Here is a 24,892-nt window from a genome sequence, read left to right on the forward strand (position 1 = left end):
TTTTAAAAATTCAAGACAAAATAGTGACTTTAACTCTGTTTTCACAAATTAATTTTCTAAAAAGGTATGGGTTTAAAATTCCCCTCTGAATGGGCACTTGGAAATTTGCCTGGAATAAAAAAGTAATACATATAAATCCCAACAAAAAAAGAAGTAATGGCAAAGCCAATAGGTTTTATTTTTATTAAGAAACGTGTTTGGTAATAGTGGAGCACCCGGTGTGTTTCCTGTAACTGTACTAGTCTGAAATACCAATAATGAAGACACTTATTGACCTGCAAAAACAAGGCAGCTTTGGTTTAGGACTCCTTTGCTGAACACAGACTTTACTAACCGAGTTAAGCTTTCTCATCAAGCAAGAATATTGCGAAAAGTCAGTAGATGTCGCCATTGCTAGTGTCTAAACTAACAGGCATACACCGCAAAGGTTTTGTCAGTGGGGCACTATTTTCATTCCATATTTACAAATACCTATGTGCGCACATGTCTTTGCTAGGTGAACAAATACAATATCAAACCACCAACATGTTATCATAATGGAAAAAGTAAAACAAAAGGGCAAAGGGTGTATAACACTGTGTCTTTCTGACAGACTGAGGCATACACACAATATTCATTTCATAAACAAACAAAAAAATCATAAGTGGGTATTTAAACTGTGATTGTGTTGCATCCATTGCAGGGCCTGCAGACTAACAAAAGAACTACTTGATGCCACATTACCAAAACGGAATGGGAAACAAATGGGACAATGTAGCCATTCACAAAAGTCCTTGTGAAACAGCCCTACCCAGCAAAAGACAATCACGAAAAACGCATTAAATCCACTAGCTGAAGTGGGCTAACAGAGCTCGTTTTCTGTTTCTAATTCTTCCTCTTGACTTTGTTCGAAGAATTCATATGAGGTCTTTTTTGTAGCCGCAGAAGCGGTCTAGAAGCAGACCTAAAATGGCACACTGCAGATCGTGTCCTAACAACTGTCCACTGTGATATAAAACCTCTTAAGCCAGGAGCAGGTAGCAAAGCCCAGTCATCTTGTTGCACCTTCTTGTGATGCTGTGCCCACCTCCTGCTCTTCACGCTCCTCTGAGAAGGTGTGGCTGTAGCAAATTGATACAGAGCGCAAACCTGCTGCTGTTGCATCCCAACAAAACAAAACTACAAAGCAAAATGTGACGTTGGATAAAGGCATCCTGGCCAAATTGGTCCTTTAAGATGATCCCAACAATGTTATCCTTGCTGCTATCTCCAGCTGTCTCCTTTGTTACAGCCTCTGGCTTCACAACCTCACAATCAGCCCCTGACTCTTCATCCACTGTCTGTTCCCCCCCCAGGTCTAGCCTCGCCATCCCCGAAACTCTCCTCTTACCTTTTACCTGTAGCCAGTCACCTTTCAATGACTCTCACAATAGTTTTCTGCGCTTTGTGCCCCAGATTTTCATGACACTCTCTACACTCCAAGCCCCATGTGACTCCCCAGCCTCTCCCGCCACTCCCCACCTCACCTTCACTCTGTGTCCTTGTTACATTTTGTCCCACATCACCAAATTCCCTGTTCATCCCGTCCTGTTCTTTCTACGGCCATTTCCCAACTATTCTCATTTTTCCATCCACCCAACCCTGCCACCTTAAATTGATCATTTAACATCTCCTTTTTTTCCCAGTCCACCAGTTTTGCCCCTCCTGATTGCTCAGACTCCCACCCCAGCCTGACTGCTCCCCTTCCTTCCTACTCAGTCTTCTTGTTCCTCCTACTTTCAGTCTGCTTGTTACATTCCCCTGTCTCCCCAACCCAGCCTCATGCTCTACTCTGTGCTGATGCTCAACGTTCACCCCCTTTCCACAACCCCTTCTGTCTACAAGCCTTCCCAACATTCTCTTGTTCCCATTCCAACCTCTCCCCTTCCCCCTTCTCGTTAGCCGTGCTAGTGTTTCTCATTCCTTCTGGCTTGGCTCAGTCATCCCAGCCTCGCTCTCCTCTGGTACCCAGCCTCCCCCACTCCAATGATTTTCAGCTCAAGCCTTTTCCGCTCACCCTGGTCCAGAGCCTCCTTTCCCGCTCTAAGGTTCTCCATTTATTCCCAGCCAGTGTTCCAGACTGCCCAGCCTTACCCTATATGGTCTTGCTCTGCCCTCTTTGCTCTATTTTCCCTGAACGTCCAGCCTCTAAACTCCCACACCTCTGTAAATTACCCTTGCTTTGAAAACATCAATTCACTCTCTCTTCTCCTTGCTCTCCACCGCCTCCCATGTTTACTGAATCTACATGTTGGGACAATGTTTTGAATTCTGACCAAGTTAAATTTCGATACGTGTGGTAAATTATATTGGTTACATAGCATGGCTTAATATCCATGTTCCCAGTGTATTACCTTTGTTCATGCCATTTCTTTGCAGCTGTCCATGGGCGTTCAGAAGTGCAAGACTAAGGCGGTTCTCCTACCAGGCCTGTGATTGGCTGTATGAGATTCCTCTGGCTACCTTGATCACCCTGATCCGAGAGGAGATGGCAGGTCTTTGGGGCTGCCTGCAGTTCAACGAGGCCCACACGGGTGGCTCCCTGGTCTACGTGCCGTGGAAGGAAAGTCGTCGGTCACAGGAAGGTTGCCTGATCTACCCCGGAGGAGAGGCCATGAACCTTCTCAGTATCCTTTGGCCTACTGGTTGCTTCACTTGGTGAAGGGGCAGAAGAGATTGCAGGTGTGGGGGATCCAGAACGGTGTTGGCGGACTTCTTACCCCCGACCCTTTTCCCGTCCTTGTTGTGGTCTAGCGACTTGTCTTCCTCTGAAATCAAACACTGTGGGTCCCCAGAGTCCGTTCCCCTTTTACCTTTAGCATAATTTTCTCTATTATATGAACGCTTTGTGCTATTGACTAAAATATTAATGTCAGATGATATATTTATGATTTGACCAACATATCACCTTCCGTCATTGCTTTGTTGGAGCTCTGTGGACAGCACAAACATAGAGTGACGTGACATGACCATAAAGTGAATTGGTAATGGGACTTTGTACTGCCAATGGATCGTAGCACACTTAGATGCTGCCATTGCTTGTAGAGCGGAGTATTTTGTTTCCATAGCTTCTGAGTCTCCGAATCACAAGAAGCAGTGGGTTGAATTCTTAATGTCAGTCACTGGTAACAGTCAGGGCAGCACTAGAGTCCATTGTTTTTATGCTTACTAAGTACGTACAGGCTGGAGCCTCCCTATGTAAGTCAATTGTCCTACTTCAAACGGTCTGTTCGGCATGGATTGCTAGCCCCGTCCCCCACATCCCTTATCTGTGCAATTGTGAATGGGTTTGAGCTCCTTCTCAGTAATTCCTCCTGCCTTGTGGCCTTTCTAAGAGTTTGTAATGGTTTTCCTTTTTATGGGCGAGCGCAAAGTGCTCCGTCCATTCTGTAATCTCTTTTTGGGCTTGAAACCACGCCCATGCCACGTCAGTCACTTACATTGGTTTGTGGGCTTGCCTTTTAAAATCCGCTTGCTTTCATTTGTGAAAGGCATGCATACGTCATGCCTTTTCCGGTGTTTAGCCCACCTGCACAGCACCGGTAAACTACTGAAAACATACGAGGCTCGATGTTTTCAGCCTGGAATCTGGACTACTTTATCTGTTTATTTTCCACGCAGCGCAATTGCGCTGCATTTTACATAGGGCGATCGCGCTGTGTTTTTTTTTTGCTTTACAACGCTAATAGATCTAACTCGAGCAAATGCGAGACCCGTTGCATTGAAAATGCTTGTTATACTGAGCTACCCCTTCAAGGAAGCTGATTAGTGCCCACCCGTAGTGTTGTGTAGGTTTGTCGGTGTACTCTTGTTTAATCCAGCCCAGTGTTCGTACTTAATGGAAGATACTATCCAGATTTTCAAGACCTTCGCCTGTGTTCTGAAGAGAAGAAGCTGAGACCTGTTGTGAAGCACGAACCGCTCCAGGCAGAGCTCAGTGGCAGAATTCTTCAGATCAGTGCCTGCGGCGTGGAAGCAGACGGTAAGTGAAGGTCTGGGTGCAGTGAGAGGGCAGAGGATAATGAAATCAGAGGATGATGAGAGCAAAAGTTGGCAGACAAGAAGCGCTGTGACTGGCGACAACACTGTCCTGGCACAGATGGTTTGGCCCCACCAAGAAATGCACATAATACGGAGCCTTAATCACTTCTGAGGCCTTGTTGATCTCCACTGCCACATCTATGCAAGTGATGCTTTAACAGGTGTTTTCAGAGCACAGAGAACTTGATTTGAGCCAAATTTGTAGCACTGAATGTGAGCATTTGATCCTTTCCGCACAACTGCTGTGCGGTCCGAGAGCCCAGTGCCAGCTTAGGTCTTCCCTCGTGGCAGATGAGGATGGGACGTGAAGCGACACCTTGAGATGTGAAGAGGCGAGGTTGTAGGTACACGCTTGATGAGGGTCCCTGGTGCAGACATAAACGTGAAATCTGATATTAGATTGATTTATAGAGCAGGATGAGGATGTGTACTGTGAACCAAGTATGGCAAATAGCAAGACGTAACGCGGGTTGAGAGGTATCACAATGGCCAGTTATGTGCGTAATGTTGCAGAGTGATGATCAGCGAAAGACCGTGCGCAGCGGTGGTTGGCTGCAGGGCCTGCCTGTATGCCACACGCAGCGGGAGTTGGGCACCCTGAGGCTGTTAGGACATAGGGTCATGTGTCACACCCTCGCCCCCTTCTGCAAATCCTTATGCTTGCCTTGGGAAGATATAATGTTTTGAGTCAAATTTCTGGATATTCTCCGGCTTTTATTTCTCCATACATGAACCACTTACTATGTGTGGCAAATTGTTAAAGCACTGTTTTTGTACTAGAAGGGTCTCCTTACATTGCAAACACATCTGCTTAACACAGTGCACATACTCTATCAGTGCAAGGGTATCTGCATATGCTTGGCAGTGAAAACTACTCCTGTGCTGGGGAGATAAAAAGTACACTGTCTCTTGCCAGATATAGTATTTTCTTTCTTTCCTACTTTGTAGGAACGCAGTGCACCCTGTTATTACGCTGTGCAATGTTATGTCATAGAATATTAAATATTCCCTTTAAAATATGCCTTTGACATTTAGACACAGACATGCCAAATAACTTAAACATTTTCATCTATTTGTTTCCAAGAAAGGTGTTCTGACAAGAACCTTAATTATTTTTCAACCATTTTTATATATTTATGAATTTTTTCAAATTTCTGCTGTTCAACTAAAAATTAAAAGCTTTGCATCAAAATGCGGGTCCAAATAACCCAAAAATAAATTACTTCTTCCAGATGACTTGGTGTGTAGCCAACCGCTTATCACAAACCTGCACCACTCTGCTCCCCTACAGAAATCATTTTACAATTCTTAGTGCAGTTCAGCCGGATATTTGCATATAAAGGGTTCACATCCTCTTCAGTGGCAAGGGCTTGTGGTGGTGGATTGTCGTCAGATTGTAGAGCTGAGAGAGAAGCAGAAGATGTTGATGACCTCTCATAGTCTTGCAGAATTCAGGTGCCCGTGTTGCTGTGCATTGAGGTCCTCCATCATTCCAGAAGTACCAAAGGAGTTCTTCTTACCAGCAGCCCTGCTGACCTCCTCCTGGCAGAGATTATATCTCACCAGTTTGTCAGGCAGCTTCCTTTTCCCAAGTGAAATAGAAAGAGTTGCCAAATGATGTACTCCAGAAAGGTCCTGGGCTGCTGCTCCTAATCCTGAGGGTCTTCAGATGGTCTCTGGTCTCCTGCTAATTCCATCTTTTCCAATCTTGAAGCTCTCAACCCAAAAAAAGAAAAAAATGCAAAATGAGAGGCAAAAGAGTGCAGAAGATGTGGTTATATTCAAGTGGAAATCCCTAAGGAGTCTAATGCGACAGGATCTAATTCACATTGCACCAATACAGACATATCGACCAATCGGATGTGTTTTTACTGTGAATCACAAGTACCGCTGTACCACTTTTACGTACCGCAGGACAACACATTAAATCTGGTAAATTATAGTAAAAACAAAAATATATCTTAGTTATTTAGGTCAGTCAGGAAACCACTGTAGGAAGCTGGTTCTGGTTGCAAAAGCCCCCCCCCCATACTTTTTGCCTGTTTTTTAATGCAGCTTCGACTGAAGTGTACCGGGTTAGTGCTAACCAGGCCCCACTAGTTTCAGAATTAAATTAAAGTGACCCCTTCATCATAAGTAGAACGTTTTTTAAAACTTCTGAGACCTGCAGTAGTACCACAGGACCCTGAAACGAAAGAAAATGCCTTGTGGAAGTGACACAACACTGTTTCATTGGCTGTATGGGCCCTGCAGTAATACTGCAATACCAAGGGGACACCAAAAAAAAGAAATGAAAGCAGCCTTCTGATTGGCCACTCACGGTGCAAGGCAAAAAGCCCACAGCCTTTAGAAGAAAACACCATTTTAATGTATTGGTATTTTGAAGCGCTGCATTGCTGTGCAGACAATCGGAGTGCTTCATGGCATCTGAGAAAATTCCACTGCAGAAGCCACCAACCACACCATCACGTGTCCTTTCACAGCTGGTTCATTGCAAGCTGATGTCCTAATTGTGCTGCCTTCAACATTGGCTGTAGCACAATCCGTAAGGCCCCAAAAATAATAGGTTATGCCTCCAAGGTAATAAAGTGCACAGCAATTACATGCACATTGTGCAAACAGGTGCCACAAAGAAAGTTGGCAGGTACTCTGTGGGGACGAGCCGGATGTGGAAACACCTGTGGGCTAGCTTAAACAGAGTGTAAACGAACACCACAAGGAGCAGAGGCCAAAGAAACTACACCCCTAGAAGTACACCACCACCAGCAGGAAGGTGAAGAAAACAGACAGCATTTCCCTACATATTGTAATCCCTGCTTGCAAATTGTGACTTCTGGCGAGACCAGTAAAATACTTTTTGCCAAAGCCATGGAAGATCACCTCAGTAAGAAAAACAAAGAGCTGTTCAAACAACATAAGAATAAAAAAATTTACATAATTGTTTTCTTCAAATCCCCCCCCCGCCCCCCAACCGGGTTGGTGCTTAATGAAGGCTGGCCACAGTATCTGGTCAGAGACCAGGCCTTGCGCCCAAACCCCAAGGTGCGTGCACTTACCATACACGCAATGGGCTTAGCTACCTGAAGAGCAAGTTACACATGCTAAGTTTAGAATGTGATTAACACAGAAATTCTGTGAAAAAGAACTTGAAAGTGACATTATAGTTGGGTAAGAAAGTAAAACAAAACACAAAACATTTTCACTGAAAACAACAAGGGTGAAAGTGACATTATGGTAAGGTTTTGAAATAAGATAAGAGCTTACATTTTAAAATCTGAAAACTACTGGAATTTACCAGTTGTATTTCAGTAAAATAACTATAACTTGTGCCCCCCCATCCACTGTTCCTGAGCTCGCATATTACACTACTCGTGTCATGTTAAGTGTATCACAGATGGCATTACTGATTACATCATTCATGATACTGCTATTCACATTAGTCATTGAAGCTGTACATCATTTAAAGAAATTAAGCCACTAGAAAGGGCCGTAGTCACATACGGTGTGAAAGGATGGTTCTGACTGTCCAGTCCATCCTGTTTTTTTGCTTTTTGATCACCTGGTTTTTGACCTTTTACTGTGAGGGCGCCTCATAGTTTAGAACTCAACCAAAGTAAACCTATGGTTTACTGCCGGTGCCGCCTTGTCAAGGCTGTGACGCAGCAGGGGCAGGATGTCCAGGGCTGGTTACACGTGTGCACAAGCTTGTGCACCTGTGTGAGGGCTGTACGGGGAGGATTCCTGGCGTGCGCAGCCCCAGTACTACACTTAGGTAGCCTGGCGCAGAAGGGACCGTGCAGAGTGGGTGTGACCTGGAGCAGGCCTCATGAGATGGGTGTGACCTGGAGCAGGCCTCATGAGATGGGTGTGACCTGGAGCAGGCCTCATGAGATGGGTGTGACCTGGAGCAGGCCTCATGAGATGGGTGTGACCTGGAGCAGGCCTCATGAGATGGGTGTGACCTGGAGCAGGCCTTATGAGATGGGTGTGACCTGGAGCAGGCCTCATGAGACAGGTGTACACATGTGGGTGGTAGTCTGTGTGCTTTACTGTTTTCACTGTCGTGACACATCATTATAGGCCAATGGGAAAGGCTGGCCTAGGGCGAAGCTCCAGTTCTCTGGGGTCCACAGACTCCAGAGTCGCACCAATATACACTGTAACCTGTATGAAAAGAATGATGCAGCAGGTTACAAACGCATATTTATGCAGCTTATGGGTCATCCAGGAATGTCCGTTTTCTCTGACTCAGCTCAGGATTCGGGCCAATTACTGCTCTGTCCAGCTCCCCGAGCAGGGCCTTGCATCAGTCAGCCAGCTGTCATTCCATGCCAGGAACTGGGCCTGAGAAGCCCCGGGAGGAGGGGCTGAGTCTCTCAGAGCACATGTGGCAACTAACTCCTGGACAACGCCATTTGGAGCTATCCCAGAAGACTGTGGAGGAAGTTTGGGACAAGGGCTCGCCACCAGGAGCGAAATGACACCAAGATCGTCCAAACAGGCCCACGGGGACCCGAGTTATGGCTGCTAGAAGGTCTGTTACCTTTGATCATTCGCGTGGGGCTTCGCTGTAGATCCAGTCTGTGCCCGGGTTGGCCAGGTGCCGGGGGCAGCCCCCAAGAAAAAGTACCATCACACTGCTTTGTTGAAGAAGGAGGGGCCCGGGCCCCATCCCGGGGTCCTGCTGAGACCGGCCCGCTTATGGAAAAAAATAAAAGGGGGGATGCTGTAGCGCATTCCCCTGCTGCAATGGTGAAAAGGCCCTGGGCCCTAGACCCCATCCCGGCACCCTGTTAGGCCAAAGACAAACCAGGGAGCGCCGTCGACTCCCCTGTGCAGGTGAGGGTGGGGCAGGAGTCTCAAAGCAAAGCTGGGGAGCACCGTCGTGCTCTCCATGAAGCTGGAAGGGGGGCCCCGGACCAAATCCTGGGGTCCCAGAAGAAGATAAGCAGTGGAACGCAGTTGCGCCCCCGGGAAGATGGCCGCCTGCTGTGGGCGGGGCCAGTGGCCGAAGTAAAGTCGGTGAATGCCATTGCGCTCTTCATTAAGATCCTGGTAGAGGAGGGGGCCCATGACCGACCCCTTGGCCCCCAGAGCAACAAATAGAATTTGAGGCTTTCTCCCACTTCCAGTACCTGTGTCTGGTGGGAGCAGGGAGGGCGGGGCCGCTGTACACATCTCCCCACAGGAGCGGGCAGACTGAACTGAGGCTGCCGGCTCCCATGGAAGCCTGTGAGTGCTGCGTGCCTAGGAAGCGGCAAGGGCAGCCAGAGGTGGGTTACCCGAGCTGCCCTGCGAGGCAGCACCACTTGGGGTGTCTGGATGAGACTGGACACCCCAAGCGAAAGCCGGCTGTGGGACGAGGCCGCATGAAAACGCGAATGAAAACATACGTGAAACGTCTCTCCCCAGCTCAGCGGGAAAGCCTCTAATTAAATATGCATGCTACAGAGGGAGCGTCCCATAATGCCTTGTGAGGTACGTTTTTGGACATTTCTCAGCTTGTGGTGAGCCCAGGAAGATGGGGTCACCGCCACTGGATGGGGGAGCTGCAGGATCAGCGCAGCCGCCACCCAAAAGAACGTTTTGTGTCCTTACCCTAGGTTTGGTGGGACTTGAAAATTATAACCCCCCAAAGGGTCCAACATGTTTTTAACCAAGTCCAAGCTGGAACATTTGTTTCAGGGTGTTGGACCTGCGCTCTTTAGGGGCGAAGATCAAGGCTGCAGTCCCTGTAGCATGAATGGTGATAACAACAGGATTGTTATAATGGTGAACACCCTCTAGGGGTGAAAGGCTGTAATTATAAGTGTTTTACAGTAATTAAATCCCTTAGGAACTATAGCTAAAATGGTAGCATGTTATGCTAAATGTGTTTTAAAATGTCAAGACATCCTCTGGGGCGAAAGATGGTGTTACATCATGATTAACAACCAAGTTAGGTCCTTTAGGGACTCTTCTCAACTGCGCATCAATTTTATGGTTATGGTGTAGATTAGGATGAATTTTGGTTATGGTGTAGATTAGGATGAACTTTGGCCCACACCCGTTGTATGGGTAGACTGCATAGATTATGCTGACAGTGATCCTACCAACGCCAACCACTAAAGCCTGCTTGCACATGTTCCTTGTTGATGCTTATTTGAGTACTGAGTCTGGCAGCCACCAGTGATCAAAGTAGATCTACTTTATTGCCACCATCAGGTGTTCTCACTCTCAAGTTACAGTCAACTATTGCACTAGACTACAAGGGAATGTTCTGCCATGTAGGTTGTTGGTTTATATCTCCCCTTGGGAGAGACAAGAATGATTACACAATGTCATCCAAGAGTAATTCCATCAACTTATGTATATTTGTAAATTGTTGCGAGGTACTTAGTAGTGTGTGTGTGTGTGTGTGTGTCTGTAATGTATTTTTAGTTTATCAAGAGGACAGTCAAGTAAGCCTTGGACTGCTCTGCAACGTTACCCTTTGAGAGTCAAGCGCTACAATGGGGTGTTTGATTCCCAGTGGTAGTCACATGCAGACCCATTACTTGTGCAGACCACACAACTAATCACCCTCCTTGAAACATGCGATATTCAGTTCTAGTCTGCATAGAATGGAAATAGCACAGGCACTGGATGCCTCTCCATTTCTGCATGGGAAATTATGTATGGGGCTTTCTTTCTCTATCACTAAAGTTGTGAGTGCAATTAGTTCTCCGTCTTAAACAAGGTGAAGGGCGATAATGTGCGATTTGGGTTGCCGAGCCACAAATAAAAGTAGTTTGTGGTTTGAACAAAACCCACAACATGATAAAAATCGGAGAAAAACAAAAGCTTTTGTTCACAAATGATTATTCACCTTTGGACGTTTTGGCACATACCCATGTTAAATACATGTCAAAGAATGTCAAACGGCACTATGGAGAGATTGTATGTAGAGTGGAGATTTATAGGTTATAGGCGTTTATTTGATGATTCTGAGGCTTTACAGTTGTTAGGTAATGTACACTGTTGGGTTGACACACTTAGAGATGGTGTAACTCAGTTTGATTGTTACAGTGGCTTTAAGGTTGTATGCATTTCTGCTGAAGGTTTATTAGCGATAAATGCATACCTGTCAGCCTCTTGGTTCAAAATTGCAAGTCATGTGATGCCATTAAAGGTCATACAGGCTAAGCACTGTTTTATATGGGGCTCAAGGTTTAACAATTGAGAGACCTAATTAAACTCCATGGAGGGTTTTGGTTTCTTCTCTGGCTAAATATTTGTTATAAACAGGGGACAACCTCCAAATGTACACAACTTCACAGAGAAGGTTTGCTCCTGCATGCTGTTTAGTAATTATCCTTTGAGTGACAATAGAAAAGTAGGTACAGATGTACCTTGTTGGATAAGTTCCAGTCCACAACGACTAACACACACTAGTCACTATTATTGGATGTTGTCATCAATGATGTCATTTAACATGTCATGTAATATGTGCATGTATAGGTATGAGTGAGGGGAGGCATCTTAAAGTTAGTCCACTGAACTATTACTGGCAAATTTCAATGTTTTTGTAGGTTTTTAAATGTAAGTTCATATCAGGACGTAACTTCAGCGTCACTTTAACCTCTGGTTTCTTTTCAGTGCAGTATATAAATAAAAGACATTAAAATTGGATACCTTTTTTACCAACCTTTTGGAAAACAGGCTGGTGGAACAATGAAACTCACTCTGTTGCAAGACCAGAAACAAACAGAGAAGTGAGCAGGTGGTTGGCAGAGCCTCCTAGAGTGGAAAGTCTCTACTGTCACCCTAAGCCAGCCAGGCCAGCCTTTGACCAGAGTGGCGTGCAGCGCCATTTTAAGACGGTTCATTTTTCACTACGTTCAGTTTCATCCCTCAGTACTCTACTCGGCCCATTTCTGACCCTTTTCGAAATTCTGATCAAATCCTGGGTATAGTTTGTGTTCCCTCTTTCTCTCTGAAAACAAATGTGTTTTTGTTCTTTTTTTACTTCCTTACAGTGGCACCTTGCCTTCTGTTTTTTGGTAAAGGAATGACCCATGGTTGGAAATTAGAACATGAGCTTCATGGTATTTACTGGTAGAGAATCTAATCCACTCCAAAATGTAAAGCAGGACAGTAATGGAAAGAGAATCATGGCATGAGAGGAAGGAGGAGGTAACTGCTTCAGATGAAAATAAGAATCCAGAAGGTATTCTTTTTTCAGTCTCTAAAGAGACATGAATCTTCTGCATCTTTTCTGACTCTGTTGAAGGGATTTAAACAAGCACCAGCAATTCCCACCATTACAGGTCAGCTTGGACAGTTTCATCATCGTCAAAGAGTAAACTTAAACTGAAGTTCCTGTGCTCTCCTGGTGATCTAATAAATCTTTTGAGGATTTGATGCAAAAGTTTATTGGAAATCTAGTAGATTTATTGTCCCATGAGAAATTGAAAAATAAGTTGAGTTGGTTCAACTTATCAATGAGCTGTTTTAACACCAAACAAAAGAAAGTTCAATAAATAGAAACATATTCATAAAGTTTAGAATACTTTTTCATCTGTTATAAGGGCCTGTCTCCCTTTTCCCATTTACTCTGGTTATTTCCCACCACCATGTCTTGATATGATATTTCTTTTGTGTTACCTATTGGTGAATATCACGAAAATCCCTTGATGGAGAAGAAAGGTACCTTTAATTGTAGTCCTGCATCCTGGGAATCTTGTTGAGTTGATAAATAACCCACCTGCTGTTCAGGAAACCCAGGATAAATGTTATACGTAGATTCATACGAATCACAGGAAGCTTCTAAGTGAGCAGTGTTCACCTACAGCCACATGGTTCACTGGATAGGGGGTTTCGGGTGGGCGGTCGGTCGGTTGAGAGTGAAACTGCGTTTTTTCTTTTCTACAAGACTGTGCAGCCTAATGCCGAAGCAGTCTGGTTACGTTTGGCATTTAGAATGACTCTTGTTATACGCAAATCCGCCATTATGCCACATTATGGGCCCGATTACAACTTTGGCGGAGGGGGTTAATCCGTCCCAAATGTGACGGATATCCCGTCTGCATTGTTACGAGTCCATTGTATCCTATGGAATTCGTAATACAGAGGGCGGGATATCCGTCACATTTGGGACGGATTAACCCCCTCCGCCAAAGTTGTAATCAAGCTCTATGTAATTTCTAGTGCGTTCACGTAAAAATTCTATTATGAGAGCCCGGGAGCAATGAGAATAAACGGAATACGTAGGCTGTTGTCCGCTTCAATTGTATTTTCTTTGTGCCTCCTTCAGTGCAAAATGAATCCTCGTGTCTGAAATAGACGCAAGCATTTTGCACTAAAATGGAATACTAAATGTTGGTTTTGCAGTTAGTGTAGTTTTAAGTAATTTTTCCTGACATTTTCCATAATTACATCAAAGGCAATTACGCAGATTTTGCACACCCCTTTTTAACTAAATGAGTGAGAAAGTGGATCTTCGTTTGGCTATGTGTTTAGATTGTTTTTTTTTTTTTTTTTTTTTTTAAGTATTCACAGTATGGACCTAAACGAGACCTCTTTCCACATCAGTCTGAGGTACTGGAGAGATGCACCTTCATGACAGTGATGGGGATGGAATTGTATTTCCAAAACCTCGTGTGTTTCAGTTTACAGAGGGCAGCGTTGCTTATTTTGTTGAATATTGAAGACTTTGAGATCCGTGTTTTCCTGTTGCCGCACTGTGTTTAAAAGTCTACATTCTATCCCTTGTTCCATCCTTTCACTTCAGGTACCACTTCTGGGCTGCTCTCTGCTTCACCTAGGTCTTTGCTCATTACCTCAGCCAGTTTCTTTCTTCTTTTTTTCTTACTTCACTTTGTCTTCTTTATTTGTGAGACCTCTCTCCCTTTCTATTTCTTTCTAGTCTTGGTTGTTCTTTCTAGTCTGGTCTTCTTCTTGTCTAGTCTTGTCTTCTTGCTTGTAGTTCCTATTTCATTAACTGTCAATCTGCAGTTTGTCTGTTTTTCTCCCTGTCTCCTATTTTCTTCTAATTTGTCATTCTCTGCGTCCGTTTATTTTTTTGTACTTCTACCATTGCGCTTGATTTCTTAAGGTAGTTGACGCGTTGTTGAGTTGGGTCCAGGAACCAGCGTACTACTTTTTTTCTATAGGGCGATCGTCTGAGGCATGACTTGCTGGCTTTGAGTGAGAACACAAGAAAACATTTATTGGGGCGGTGCTAGACAAAATACAAATACTAAATAACTTTCAGTCTTGGAGAAAATAAGTGATTTCCCAGTGCATAGAGTTTTTAGTCAAATCCGCAGCTGCGCGTAAGGCCCAGGTGCCCGGATTAAAGGCTCTAAACCCAGTTAGAAGACCATATTTCCTTCCCAGCATTTCTTCATAAGTCGCACTGTGCCTCGGTCTTCTTGCAGTATTTTGCACTGTTAGTTTCTTTCTGAGTGTTTATTTGAACTATTGAATGTCTGACTGTTCTGTTGCTTTGCTCTCTCCGTTTTGTTTCTCAACCTTCCTTCTGTTGGGTTTCATGGTGCTCGTAACATGACATTTTCACACTTGATTCGTCCTCATATTTTAAGATTCACTCAAGTTTTGCATCCCATTTTCTCCTATTCTCTTCTCAGTTTTTGTTGGCTTGCGTTCGGATTATCATTGTGCAGCCTGGAAGCTTTCCAAACAGAGACACCCCACTCCTTTACAGGTGGTACAGACCGAGAACATCACAACTTCCGTCAATGTCAGGTAAATTGCTTTTGGGCTCTCAGATACTAAATCTGCTGTCCCTGCAGCGGTAGACATACTTTCCCCTGCCTACGCCCAGTGTGTACCTCCTTAGGGAATTCAGGTGTCCATGGCAGGCAATGGAGGAGTCAAGTCACTCTCTTGACTTCAGCTGGGTTTGAGATCCCACTCTGCCATAAAACTGAGACACGAAGATGGATCCAGCTGGTGTCCAACATGGCTGCTTCATCTTGGGTCTCCCAATTGCACTGTAAACGCCCCCCCCCCCGCCTTCCTTGCTGCTGAATTCCTGCTAGGGCTGGTGGGTGCTACAATCCGGGATCCAGTTTCCGAGGGTATTGGCAGTGGCCGTCCTCGTTGGCCTGCCCAGAGTGCTGAGCACCGAGCATGAAGACCAGTACTCCTGGTGAATCAGTCAGTGGGGGAGCTCCATTTTCCGGATAGGTGGCAGGGATGTGTAGAAGAGTGCAGGGTTAGGTGAGAGCCCTGTGACACGCCAGACCTTACAGGGGTGCAAGGGCTGTTTTGTAGAGCACAGGGAAAAGTGGAGGACGTTCAAGCAGATGTTCATGCAGGCTGCCCGTGATTATATACAACTCCCTCCTGCCCCCGCGTTCTGCCAAGGTTTGCGCCACGCTCTGTGTAGGGATCAGCCGCTGCCGCGCAGGGATCCCCCTCAGGATGGTACAGCCTGTATGTTACTTTACAACTTTAGAACTGTGTTTCCTGGAGAGCTGGTCAGTTCTTGCATCTGTGTATCCTTTACCCCTACTTCATAGAAATAAATGTAAGAAATAGCTGATAATGTAATTATTTGCATCTGTCTTGAGAGCATCATGATGCTGAGCTTAAGGTAGCCCAGAGTTCACCCACAGAAATCACAAGAATGAAAGTCTTCCAAAAACTCAGTTTCTGATGAAGCTTTGTTAGAAATACATGGCATTTTTATAATTTCAGATGCCTTCTATTGTCTTGCAGCCCACACATCCCTGGGGAGCTACTGATCTGCACGGAAGGTGGATCCATGTACTTGTGGAATGTGGAGCTCGGGTAAGAAGAAGCAAATTGTGCTACAGAATTGGAGTGTGAAATTGTTCCCTCGTTGCAACCCGTGTTCTGAAACTTTCTCGATTAGGTTTTCACACAACAAAAACAACAACAAAGCAGCAATTGCACATTCCTGAAAACCGCAACATCTCTGGAACCCAGCATCCGAGTCCAGCATAATCTTTTGGTGCTAGACCTCATGCCCTCCACATTATATTCAGTCTTTGGAGCTTGTCTCTTCGTGTGCCCTTTCTGCCACCATCACGCGGCTTTGTCTTGCTGGAGGGCTGTCATAGCGCTTGCAGCCTGCCACTGGGCATCATATAACCGCTAGTTGAGGAAGCCGCCTTTGGGCCTAGCTCCCTGGATACTCACTCCAAGTCACCTCTGGGGTGCGGCAGCCTCACAGTGAAAAATCGTGTTTCAGCTTCTGCCCTTTCTGTTTGTTCTGTTTTCAGGACATTTAAGATGAATGTTGGTGAAAGATTTCTGGGCATATGCTACTTGCTCCAACAGATCTCAGGCAAAAATGTCCTGTCCTATCCAGACGGGCAGGGCCCTCTACTAGGTTCTCTCAGGGATGTAAGGCTACTTTGTCTTGCTGTGGGAGAGACTGATCTCCTTTCCTTGAGCCCCCCAGGTCTTCTTCTGAAATCTTATTTTTTTGGGTGGAATTCCCTTCCGGGATGGTTAGAAGCATGGCCCAACAACCTTCCCCCACCACCAGCTCCACAGGCAGTGGCCAGTAATCTGGGCATTTTGTTTGATGACCAACTTTTGTTCTGTGCCCAGGAGTCAGCAGTTGTGAAGTCTTTCTTCTGGGTCTTTCTCATGCCGAAGAAATCTCTTCACTTTCCCCCACACGATGTACAAGTTACAGTGGTCAGGACACTGATTCTCTCTGGGCTGGACTATGCCAATGTGCTGTGTCTGGGTCTCATGGAATATCTGACCTTGCGGCTACAAGTTAAGCAGAACATGGCAGTCCTCCCATAGTACAAAATACCTAAATACTCATCAGTGTCCTTATTTCGGGTGAGACTGCACTGGCTGCCAGTTCGACAAAGTATAATGTACAAAGCACTGACCCTGGTGCCCCAAGCTCTCCACCCTAAGGGGCCTATGTATCCCAAGCTCTCCACCCTAAGGGGCCTATGTATCTCAAGCTCTCCACCCTAAGGGGCCTATGTATCTCAATGAGAAGATTAAGGAATAAAGACCAGGGAGGTCCCTGTGGTCCAGTAATGCTGACTTAATAATGGTTCCCCGGTTTAAAATGCAATGCAGAGGAGGCTCCTCCTTCACCGTCAAAGTGGCATCAGTTGCCTGAAGAGTTGAGGTCCATTACTGAGAAAGTAACATTTAAAAAAGAGCTGAAAACACTCCTATTCAAGCTTTAGAGGTAGATCCTGTAGTTCTCTGCTTCTTTCTGTCTTTAGTTACCTAAAGCGCCAAGACTTTTCAAGTAGCCGTGCGCTACAGAAAACTCTTTCATTTGTTAGTTCGCTCATTCTTTCATTCATTCTTGGTGCCATTGATTTTCAGCCACCTAAGTGCCTCATCCAATCCCAGTCCAGTCTGTAAAGATAGTCTGCACCACTCCACTGTGCCTACTGCATGCATGCTGTTTAAAATAAATAACACATTTTAAAGACATGTTTTTCTTGTTATGCTTGTAGTTGCTCTCAGGTACATAAGAACTCCTACCTCTTTACGTTTCCTTGCAGCCTGGATCGTGTGCGTCAGGACACAGAGAATCTTTACTTTAATGATCATTCCAAGTGGCGTTGGAGTGATTTCACTGCCCACCCTCGCATTGTGACCTACACTGACAGGACCGGCCTAGAGATGTCTGATCTTAGAGTAAGTGTGCCATGAACCTCCATCTTGTGCTAGAAAGGACAGGTACATTTCCTGTACGTCATAGAGTTGCCTTTGAAGAAATGATTTATTTGGCATTAACTTTTTGTGGTGCCTCTGTACTGTTTTTACTGCTCCCATCAGACTATACTAACATGTTCTTGTATCCGTTAACAAGCACTTTGCGCAGTGAGGGGCGAGCACATGCACCATCGCCAAAATGTGCTGAGGAGTTGGATAAGATGGACAATCATGAAAGGGGTTTGTTTTCTGCTCCTGTGTATTGCCAGTATTTGAAGACTCTGACATGGACGGAAACTCGCGTAGAAATACAATGGTCTGTGGCCAGAATCTGTTACCATCCAACATCTCCGCACCAGAGTCTGGGCATCGTTTCTACATCCCGCCACTTTCTGCACCCCAGGCAGAGCGAAAACTACACACTCATTTTTATGTTTTGTTTGTTGAAACATCTTTTTTTCATTTTTACAGAATTTAGCTTATAATTGCATTGCTGTCTGAATTATATATATATATTTTTTTGCCTTTATTGTAATTAGGGATCAATTCAAGCGCTGACTTCCAGCTTCAACCCTATGAAAAATAACACCAAACCAGCACAGGCCAAAACTTTATTTGAACATTGTAAAATCAGCATCTACCAAATTTGAACCTATGGAATATATTTGTTAATGAAACCAGTCTCTCAAATAAATACATATATATATATATATTTATTTATATATATATATATATATATATATATATATATATATATATATATATATATATATATATATGAGAGAGTGAGACTGTATGGTAGTTACACGGTCAGACAAGGGTTGTGAACTATCAATGCATTGTGTGGTTGTGCTCTTTAAAGAGAGGAGTCTTCAACTCTTTCCTTATTTGGAGCAGGGTTGGGGCGGTCCTGATGGATACAGGAATGCTGTCCCATATCCTGACTGCATGGATGGAAAAGCCCAGCTGCCTTGATTTTACTTTCTTACACTCCTTGGTCTGCAGTCTGATGGTGTTCTGATTGGGGGTGTGCAATCTCTTCGCTATCTCCCCCTGGCAACCCATTCTGTTGTAGGCAGTTCACAGTTTCAAGTAATATTCCGAATATGGTTAGGGAGCAAATTGCCCCCTCTAGTGTATATTGCCCTCAGTGTCTCACACTTCAGCCCCCTCTAGTGTATATTGCCCTCAGTGTCTCACACTTCAGATACGTGGTTCTCATTCTTACCATCTGTGGTTGTGTGTTCGGTCAGCAGGCTTCTGGTTTCGTGGATTGCGGCTCCCCGCCCGGCAGACCAGGTCCTTGTCGAGGCTGTGGCGGTAGGTGGTGGTCTCTGTGGGCAGGGACTGTGGTCCACACAGAAGTCTTGGTTACAGGCTGAACCGGTGAGCAGGTGCTGTGGGATCAGTGCGGCCCCAGCTAGGGCCACTCCCCTCCTGGCGGGTCTCTGATGGGCAGCGTGGCCACACACAGGCAACCTCTGGCTGAGGTGCAGCCAAACACCATCAGATCTTCCTCTGGACAAAAAGGCACTATGGCTAACTACAAGCCACCCTTCTTTTGGCACAACGTCGGAGTACAAGCGCTTTGTTCTTCTGTGCACTGTGCCTAGATACAAGCTATTTTCTTCTGATGGCACTACAGCTGTACAGGACATGCTGACTTGGATGTGAACCCCATCCAAGCTTTGGCAATTTTCGGATAGGTTTGTGTTGTCATGGTTCCTGCCAGGAATATTTTTGGCGGGGGGTCTGTAATTCTTCGACACTGGGTTAGGTAGATCACTTTATGCAATTTTCCACTTCTGGAACCTCCTGACGGCACCGGGGTTAAAGATGACCTGGCACTTCGGGCCGAACTGTTCAGATTAGAGCAGGGTCGCGACTAATTTGCAAAATGCTGGCTCCAAACTGAGGTGGCACGGTGTGCAAAATAACGATGGACTAGGATGCGACCCTATGGAAATACCAGCTGCTGAGATTAATTCAGGCATCCATCCATCACTTCGTGTACTTTTGTCTCCCAGGCAGACGCCAGCTCTGGTTCCACACCGTTCCTCTGAGTACTGTGCAGATCAACCTCCTTCATTGGTTGTAGAAATTTGGACCTGGTGGCCCCTTTTATTCAGCAGAAGGAGACCGAGATGTGTATCCATTGTTTGGACTTTAAGAACCGGCTTGAGGGGAAGGTGCACGTGGCTGTCATTAGCCAAACTGAAGGGTAACCAAGAAAAAACAAACCTAGGGGCCTCACCTGAGGCGTCTTTCACCTTCGATCACAGAGTCTCAGTCCTCCCCTTTACCTCGTCTATTAACGCAGTGGCCGTGGTACAGGAAGACGAATCAGCAGCCACTTTCCCAAAAAAAAGCCTAATTGAACTTCTAAAGGCATCTTTTATTTAGAATAGATTCCACAGGCCTCCATTACTTTGGTTCAGTCACATGCACCATGTATGTACCATGCTTTCTGTATACGGAAACGCACACAACATGCACTTGGGATATTAGCACTAGGATCTGAGTAAGTGCAAAGAAGCAGAACTTTACATGAGTGGGCCAGTAGGCCTCACTCCTGTGACACAGCTGTGAACTCAGAGAACATAAGTACCCTGCCCTGCTCCTCACTGCTGGATGTGCGAAACTCATGACGGGGGCTACTGTTCTGCTGTCTATTTATGAGGGCAGGTTCAAGCCACAGTAGAGGTCCGACATCTCCAACGATTAGCTTGTGGACTACTAGTAGCACTCCAGCCACCTGTAAGTAGCTCTCCTGTGCTCAGCCCAGTCCACTAAATGAACGGCGATGGCCTGTATAAATTACCGTGTGTACACTAAAATTGAAAAGTGCACATTCACAAGGAAAAAATGTATTTTCAGAGCTCATAAGATGATTTTTGGAGAAAAATGGTTGAATTTCCAAACTATATCTACAAGTTGCTAAAACATTTCTTGCATTCCTACTGGCAGCCCTGCCTGATGCTCTGAGGTAATCACTGCTGGCAGTCTTGCATAGGGTGACCACTAACGTAATGTTGTTCATACACTAATCATATCAGTAGCTCAGCGTAACCTTTATTGATGATAAGTAGCTCCTGTTACAGAAAAGGTTAGAGACACCTGGTATAGATGCAGGCCCTCACTTGTGTCTAGTGAGAGACCTAAGCCTCCTTGGACAAGCTACATAAGTGATGTTCTAGGGCCAGGCCGGTATATCAGATACTCACTATTGGGGCGCCTGGGGAAGGGAACGCGACTGTGCGCCATGCAGGGGACATTCCTGTCGCAACAATGAGGTAATCCATACTCGGCCTCCTTCTTCTTCATCGGTTTCATTACAACTCATTCTTCCAGCAGTAGGTTGTTTTCTGTTTAATCTTATTTTCCTTCGAATGTATGTGAATAATGACGTTTAGACTAGTCTCCAGAGGGTAAGACCCTGACATATATGCAGTCCACTATAGGTTGAATGTTGGGCTAAAACAGAGACTATAAGAATGAGGTGATGGGGATTACACTGGGTAATCAGGGAGTTCTTGTCCATGAGATGTAGATCATTATAGTTTGCAGTGTGATTAGCTTTCCGCATGGACCTCATCAGTTGTCAGAAGTTAATGATATAATGGGAAAATGTGTGGGAAGAAATAAAACCTTTCTTAATCCTAAATTAACAATTGACTGTGTCGGTGGTCGTTAATCATGTGTGCTAGACACTCAAGTGTGTGAGCTATCCTAGCAAATGATCGCTGATGCATCCAGTAGATTTGTAGTTATCCGCTCCCACTTTACTTTTCACAAACCCAGCTTCCCAGCTTTCCTTTTATTTTCACACCAATCTAAAGTGTTGTTTGTTTAGCTCAGAGTTTTGTTGCAAAATATTCAGATTTTTTTTTATTGATTGAAGTGTGATTAATGTAAGTCAGAGTCTAGCTATGTATTTTCCTATTTCATAGTTGACATGAGTCCCAATCCTTTGTATGTAAAAACCTAAGTGAGAAGTATTACATTTTAATTTGAATAGTCAAAAAAAAAAATTGGAGTCTGGTAACCTGGTCCTCTTTTCTCTTAAGGCATCAGGAAACCAGGGCCAGTTATTGTTCAAGATTGGTGGGGAAGCTGACTGCCAGAGAGGGGAGAGGGTCGTATGCACAAAGTACCTGAGCCAGATTCATCCCTTTCACCACCTCATTACCACGCAGGTGAGTTGTAGGCCTTGAGGGGTGTGGACAGTGTGGGTGAACCTGACTGAGTTCAGGGGTGCTATGGATCGGTACAGATAACGTACAGCATGAAGGAGAGAATATGGGGAGACAGGAAATGCTTGAAGTGATGCAGTGTAAATTTATATGTTAAGAGAGACCCTTTATCGGATGTCGTCTTCTGCAGAAGAAAACGCAATGTGCACAAGTTATCTCTTGCTTCAGAGATGGTTCTCACAAACATTTGTTGTCTTTGCCATCTATATACTTACTTGACACTTACCCTTTCTCCCCAGATATGAACAAAATCTGCTCATTCGTACTCAACTAGAGAATATCTGGCAACTTGCAGTTTTTTCCCCGCCGCTATAGCCTATCAAAGAGTATTTTTTGACTTTACAGACAAGAACCAATCTTCTAGGGGGGATGGGAGCGGAGGGGGGGGGTGGGGGGGGGGCATCGCCAAGCACCAAGCACCAAGCACCAAGCAAGATGGTCACTTGCTAAAGTGGCTCCAATCCCCAAATATTGAAATCCAGCTTCACCTGTGCCTAAATCCGCTTGACACCTGATCCCACGAAGGAATCAGAAGCGAGAAGGTGTGGAGAGACGAGTAAGCCGAGGCAGCAGGGCCACTGCTGGACGAGTTCACCGAAGCGAAGCCTTCACCAAGGAAGCAGACCTGAGCTCGATTGAGGTGGGCCTGCTGGTGGGAGAAACTAAGCCGGAACGAAGAGCTCCTGCAGAGCGGCCTGTGGAAGGCTGCGGGTTGGCAAAGGCACTTGCAGCAGACTCTTCTCCCAGAGGCAGCAGCGGCCGGCGTCCAAAGAGGAGGGGGCGGCCAGGAAACAAGGAGGGCCAGCCGTGCAGAGACATGGGAACTGGGCAAGCCTCACAGCGGAAAGCCGAGATGGCACAGGCAGTGAGAAGTGACAGCCCCCAGTAGGCGGCTGTTAGTACCGAGCACATGCGCAAGGCATGTTTCTCAAGTAATCCCTGCGGGGACCCCGAGATAATGCCAGTTGCGCGATGGCGTGCATACTTCATTCGAGACCCTCTGGGGAAATGGGTACAGAGGAGCTGGTCCTGACACCACAAGAGTCCTGAAGCGCTGAGACAGGGGAGAGCCCCAGGGAACACCGTAAGGACCCGAACTCTAAAAATGGAAAGGTCTTATCCAGTAGCGGAGAGTACGACCCCTGTTCTGGCTACAAGTTAAACTGGAGCAAACAACAACATTGACATAACAGGAGGCAAAGGCTCAAAATGTGCACAACAAACTAGACTGGACAAATACACTAAACCAAAGATGTCGATGGAAGTGGCATCCCATTCGGCCCAGGCCCCGACCAGGAACAACAAACAGGGGGCAGAACACTCACTTAAGACATAATGGAGGCGATTCAGGGAGTCCAAGCCTCCCTAGAGTCGAAAATGGACTCTGTGACAAATTAACTCATGCTTTTACAGGTTGATGTCTGGAAAATGGGCGACCGGATCGCTGAAAATGAGGCCTTATTAGCTACACTCCACTTAGAGACAAAGACTCCTAAGGAACAAGTTAACCACCTGCTTGCAGATTTGGAGGCAATGGGGGCTAAGCTGGAAGATTTTGAAGGACACTCCTGGAGCAACAATACCTGCGTGTTTGGGGTCCCGGAGAGAGCTGAGGGCTTAGTGTAGATCTCTTTCTAGAGGACCTCATCATGAACACCCTTCCGAGTTTTTCTCGGTGGAGCAGGCACACAAGGCCCTGGTCGGCTCACACTGAGGGCACGCCACGACACATCGGTTGGCGGCCTCCGAATAAAGCCCAACAGTCAGCAAGGGCCCTTGTCAACGCTGCAGGGGCCCACGCCTTGCAATTGGGATTCTAGAACCCAGGCCTGATAAACCTGAGACCTGGCTCACAACCTGCAATATTATGTCTAACTGAAAAGGGGCAGGTATGTGGCTTGTTAGGGGCACTGGAACGGCGTAATGCTTAACATATGTTCAGTGAACGTCCCGCCGAATGTGCATGCACTTTCCCTGCTCCCTACTGCTGCAGCTCCCGGAGGGCACCTTGATTCTAGGGGTGACTTTAAATTGGTGTTGCAGGCAGATTGGGACAGTTTGACCAGGAAGGTAACGCAGAAGAGGCTCAGCCCCCTCCAGTACTTTGACGGCCAGGGCGTCTGGTGGATCTTCAGAGAGACCATAACCGCAGAAACTACAATAGACCCACTCTTTGGGGCCCCCCAACGTCTTTCCTGAATTGATTATCTCCTCACCCATCACACGCTGGTCCACCGTTAATTAGAAGTATAACACCTTGCCAGGGGAGTGTCACACTGCCGTTAAGTACAATGGCCTTCCAAAAAAAGACCCAAAAAAGGCAGAAAATTGGGGAGAGTCTCCAGGAATGCGCTGATCACTTCTTTACAGAATATGAGGGGTCGGTTGACTTTGCCCTCACGCTGTGGGAGGCATGCAAAATGGTCCTCAGGCGGGAGACAAAACCCTAATAGTGGGAGATGAGCAAGAAAAACAATGGATGATAGAGAGAGGGAGAGTGAAGAAATGGAAACTGCTCCAGACCAGGCCGGGTGATGCCCTGGTGCATAAATTAACCATGAAACAGCAGGACTATAGAGACCCTGCGACTAGTGTGGCGTATGCAGTGCACAGAGCCTCCGTACATTGTTTATATGATGTGGAGAAGAAGGCCGGGAAGCTTGTGATTTGGCTAGATAAACAAGACCAATCCCAGAATTGGGCTTTAGAAATTAGGAATGAAGCAGACAAACCTATTAGAGAAAACAAGAATGTTGCTAAGGAATTTGCCTCTTACTACACTCTGCTCTGTTTGCCATCTGTAACGACGAGAGCTGCAGAGGCAGTGGACTTGCTCAGGGATGTCTGTCCACTGCGATTGCCCGAGATAATAGAGATTACTAAGAGGCTGATATTGAGCCAATATTGAGACGGGGATTCAAGAT

The 24,892-nt window shown here is 45.8% G+C and overlaps 1 protein-coding gene across 3 annotated transcripts in view; it reads left to right on the plus strand.

Moving 5' to 3' along the window:
* TAF1C (TATA-box binding protein associated factor, RNA polymerase I subunit C) overlaps positions 1-24,892 on the plus strand; it is an 80,862-nt gene that overhangs the window by 26,308 nt on the left and 29,662 nt on the right. For all 3 annotated transcript variants that reach the window (XM_069205672.1, XM_069205673.1, XM_069205671.1), the window contains exons 7-12: positions 2,398-2,645; positions 3,875-4,000; positions 14,670-14,787; positions 15,766-15,837; positions 17,562-17,697; positions 21,783-21,911. In XM_069205672.1, coding sequence (XP_069061773.1) covers positions 2,398-2,645; positions 3,875-4,000; positions 14,670-14,787; positions 15,766-15,837; positions 17,562-17,697; positions 21,783-21,911 — 829 coding nt within the window. The remainder of the gene's footprint in view (positions 1-2,397; positions 2,646-3,874; positions 4,001-14,669; positions 14,788-15,765; positions 15,838-17,561; positions 17,698-21,782; positions 21,912-24,892) is intronic.

This window comes from Pleurodeles waltl, chromosome 1_2, assembly GCF_031143425.1.
Source record: "Pleurodeles waltl isolate 20211129_DDA chromosome 1_2, aPleWal1.hap1.20221129, whole genome shotgun sequence".
NCBI lineage: Eukaryota > Metazoa > Chordata > Amphibia > Caudata > Salamandridae > Pleurodeles > Pleurodeles waltl.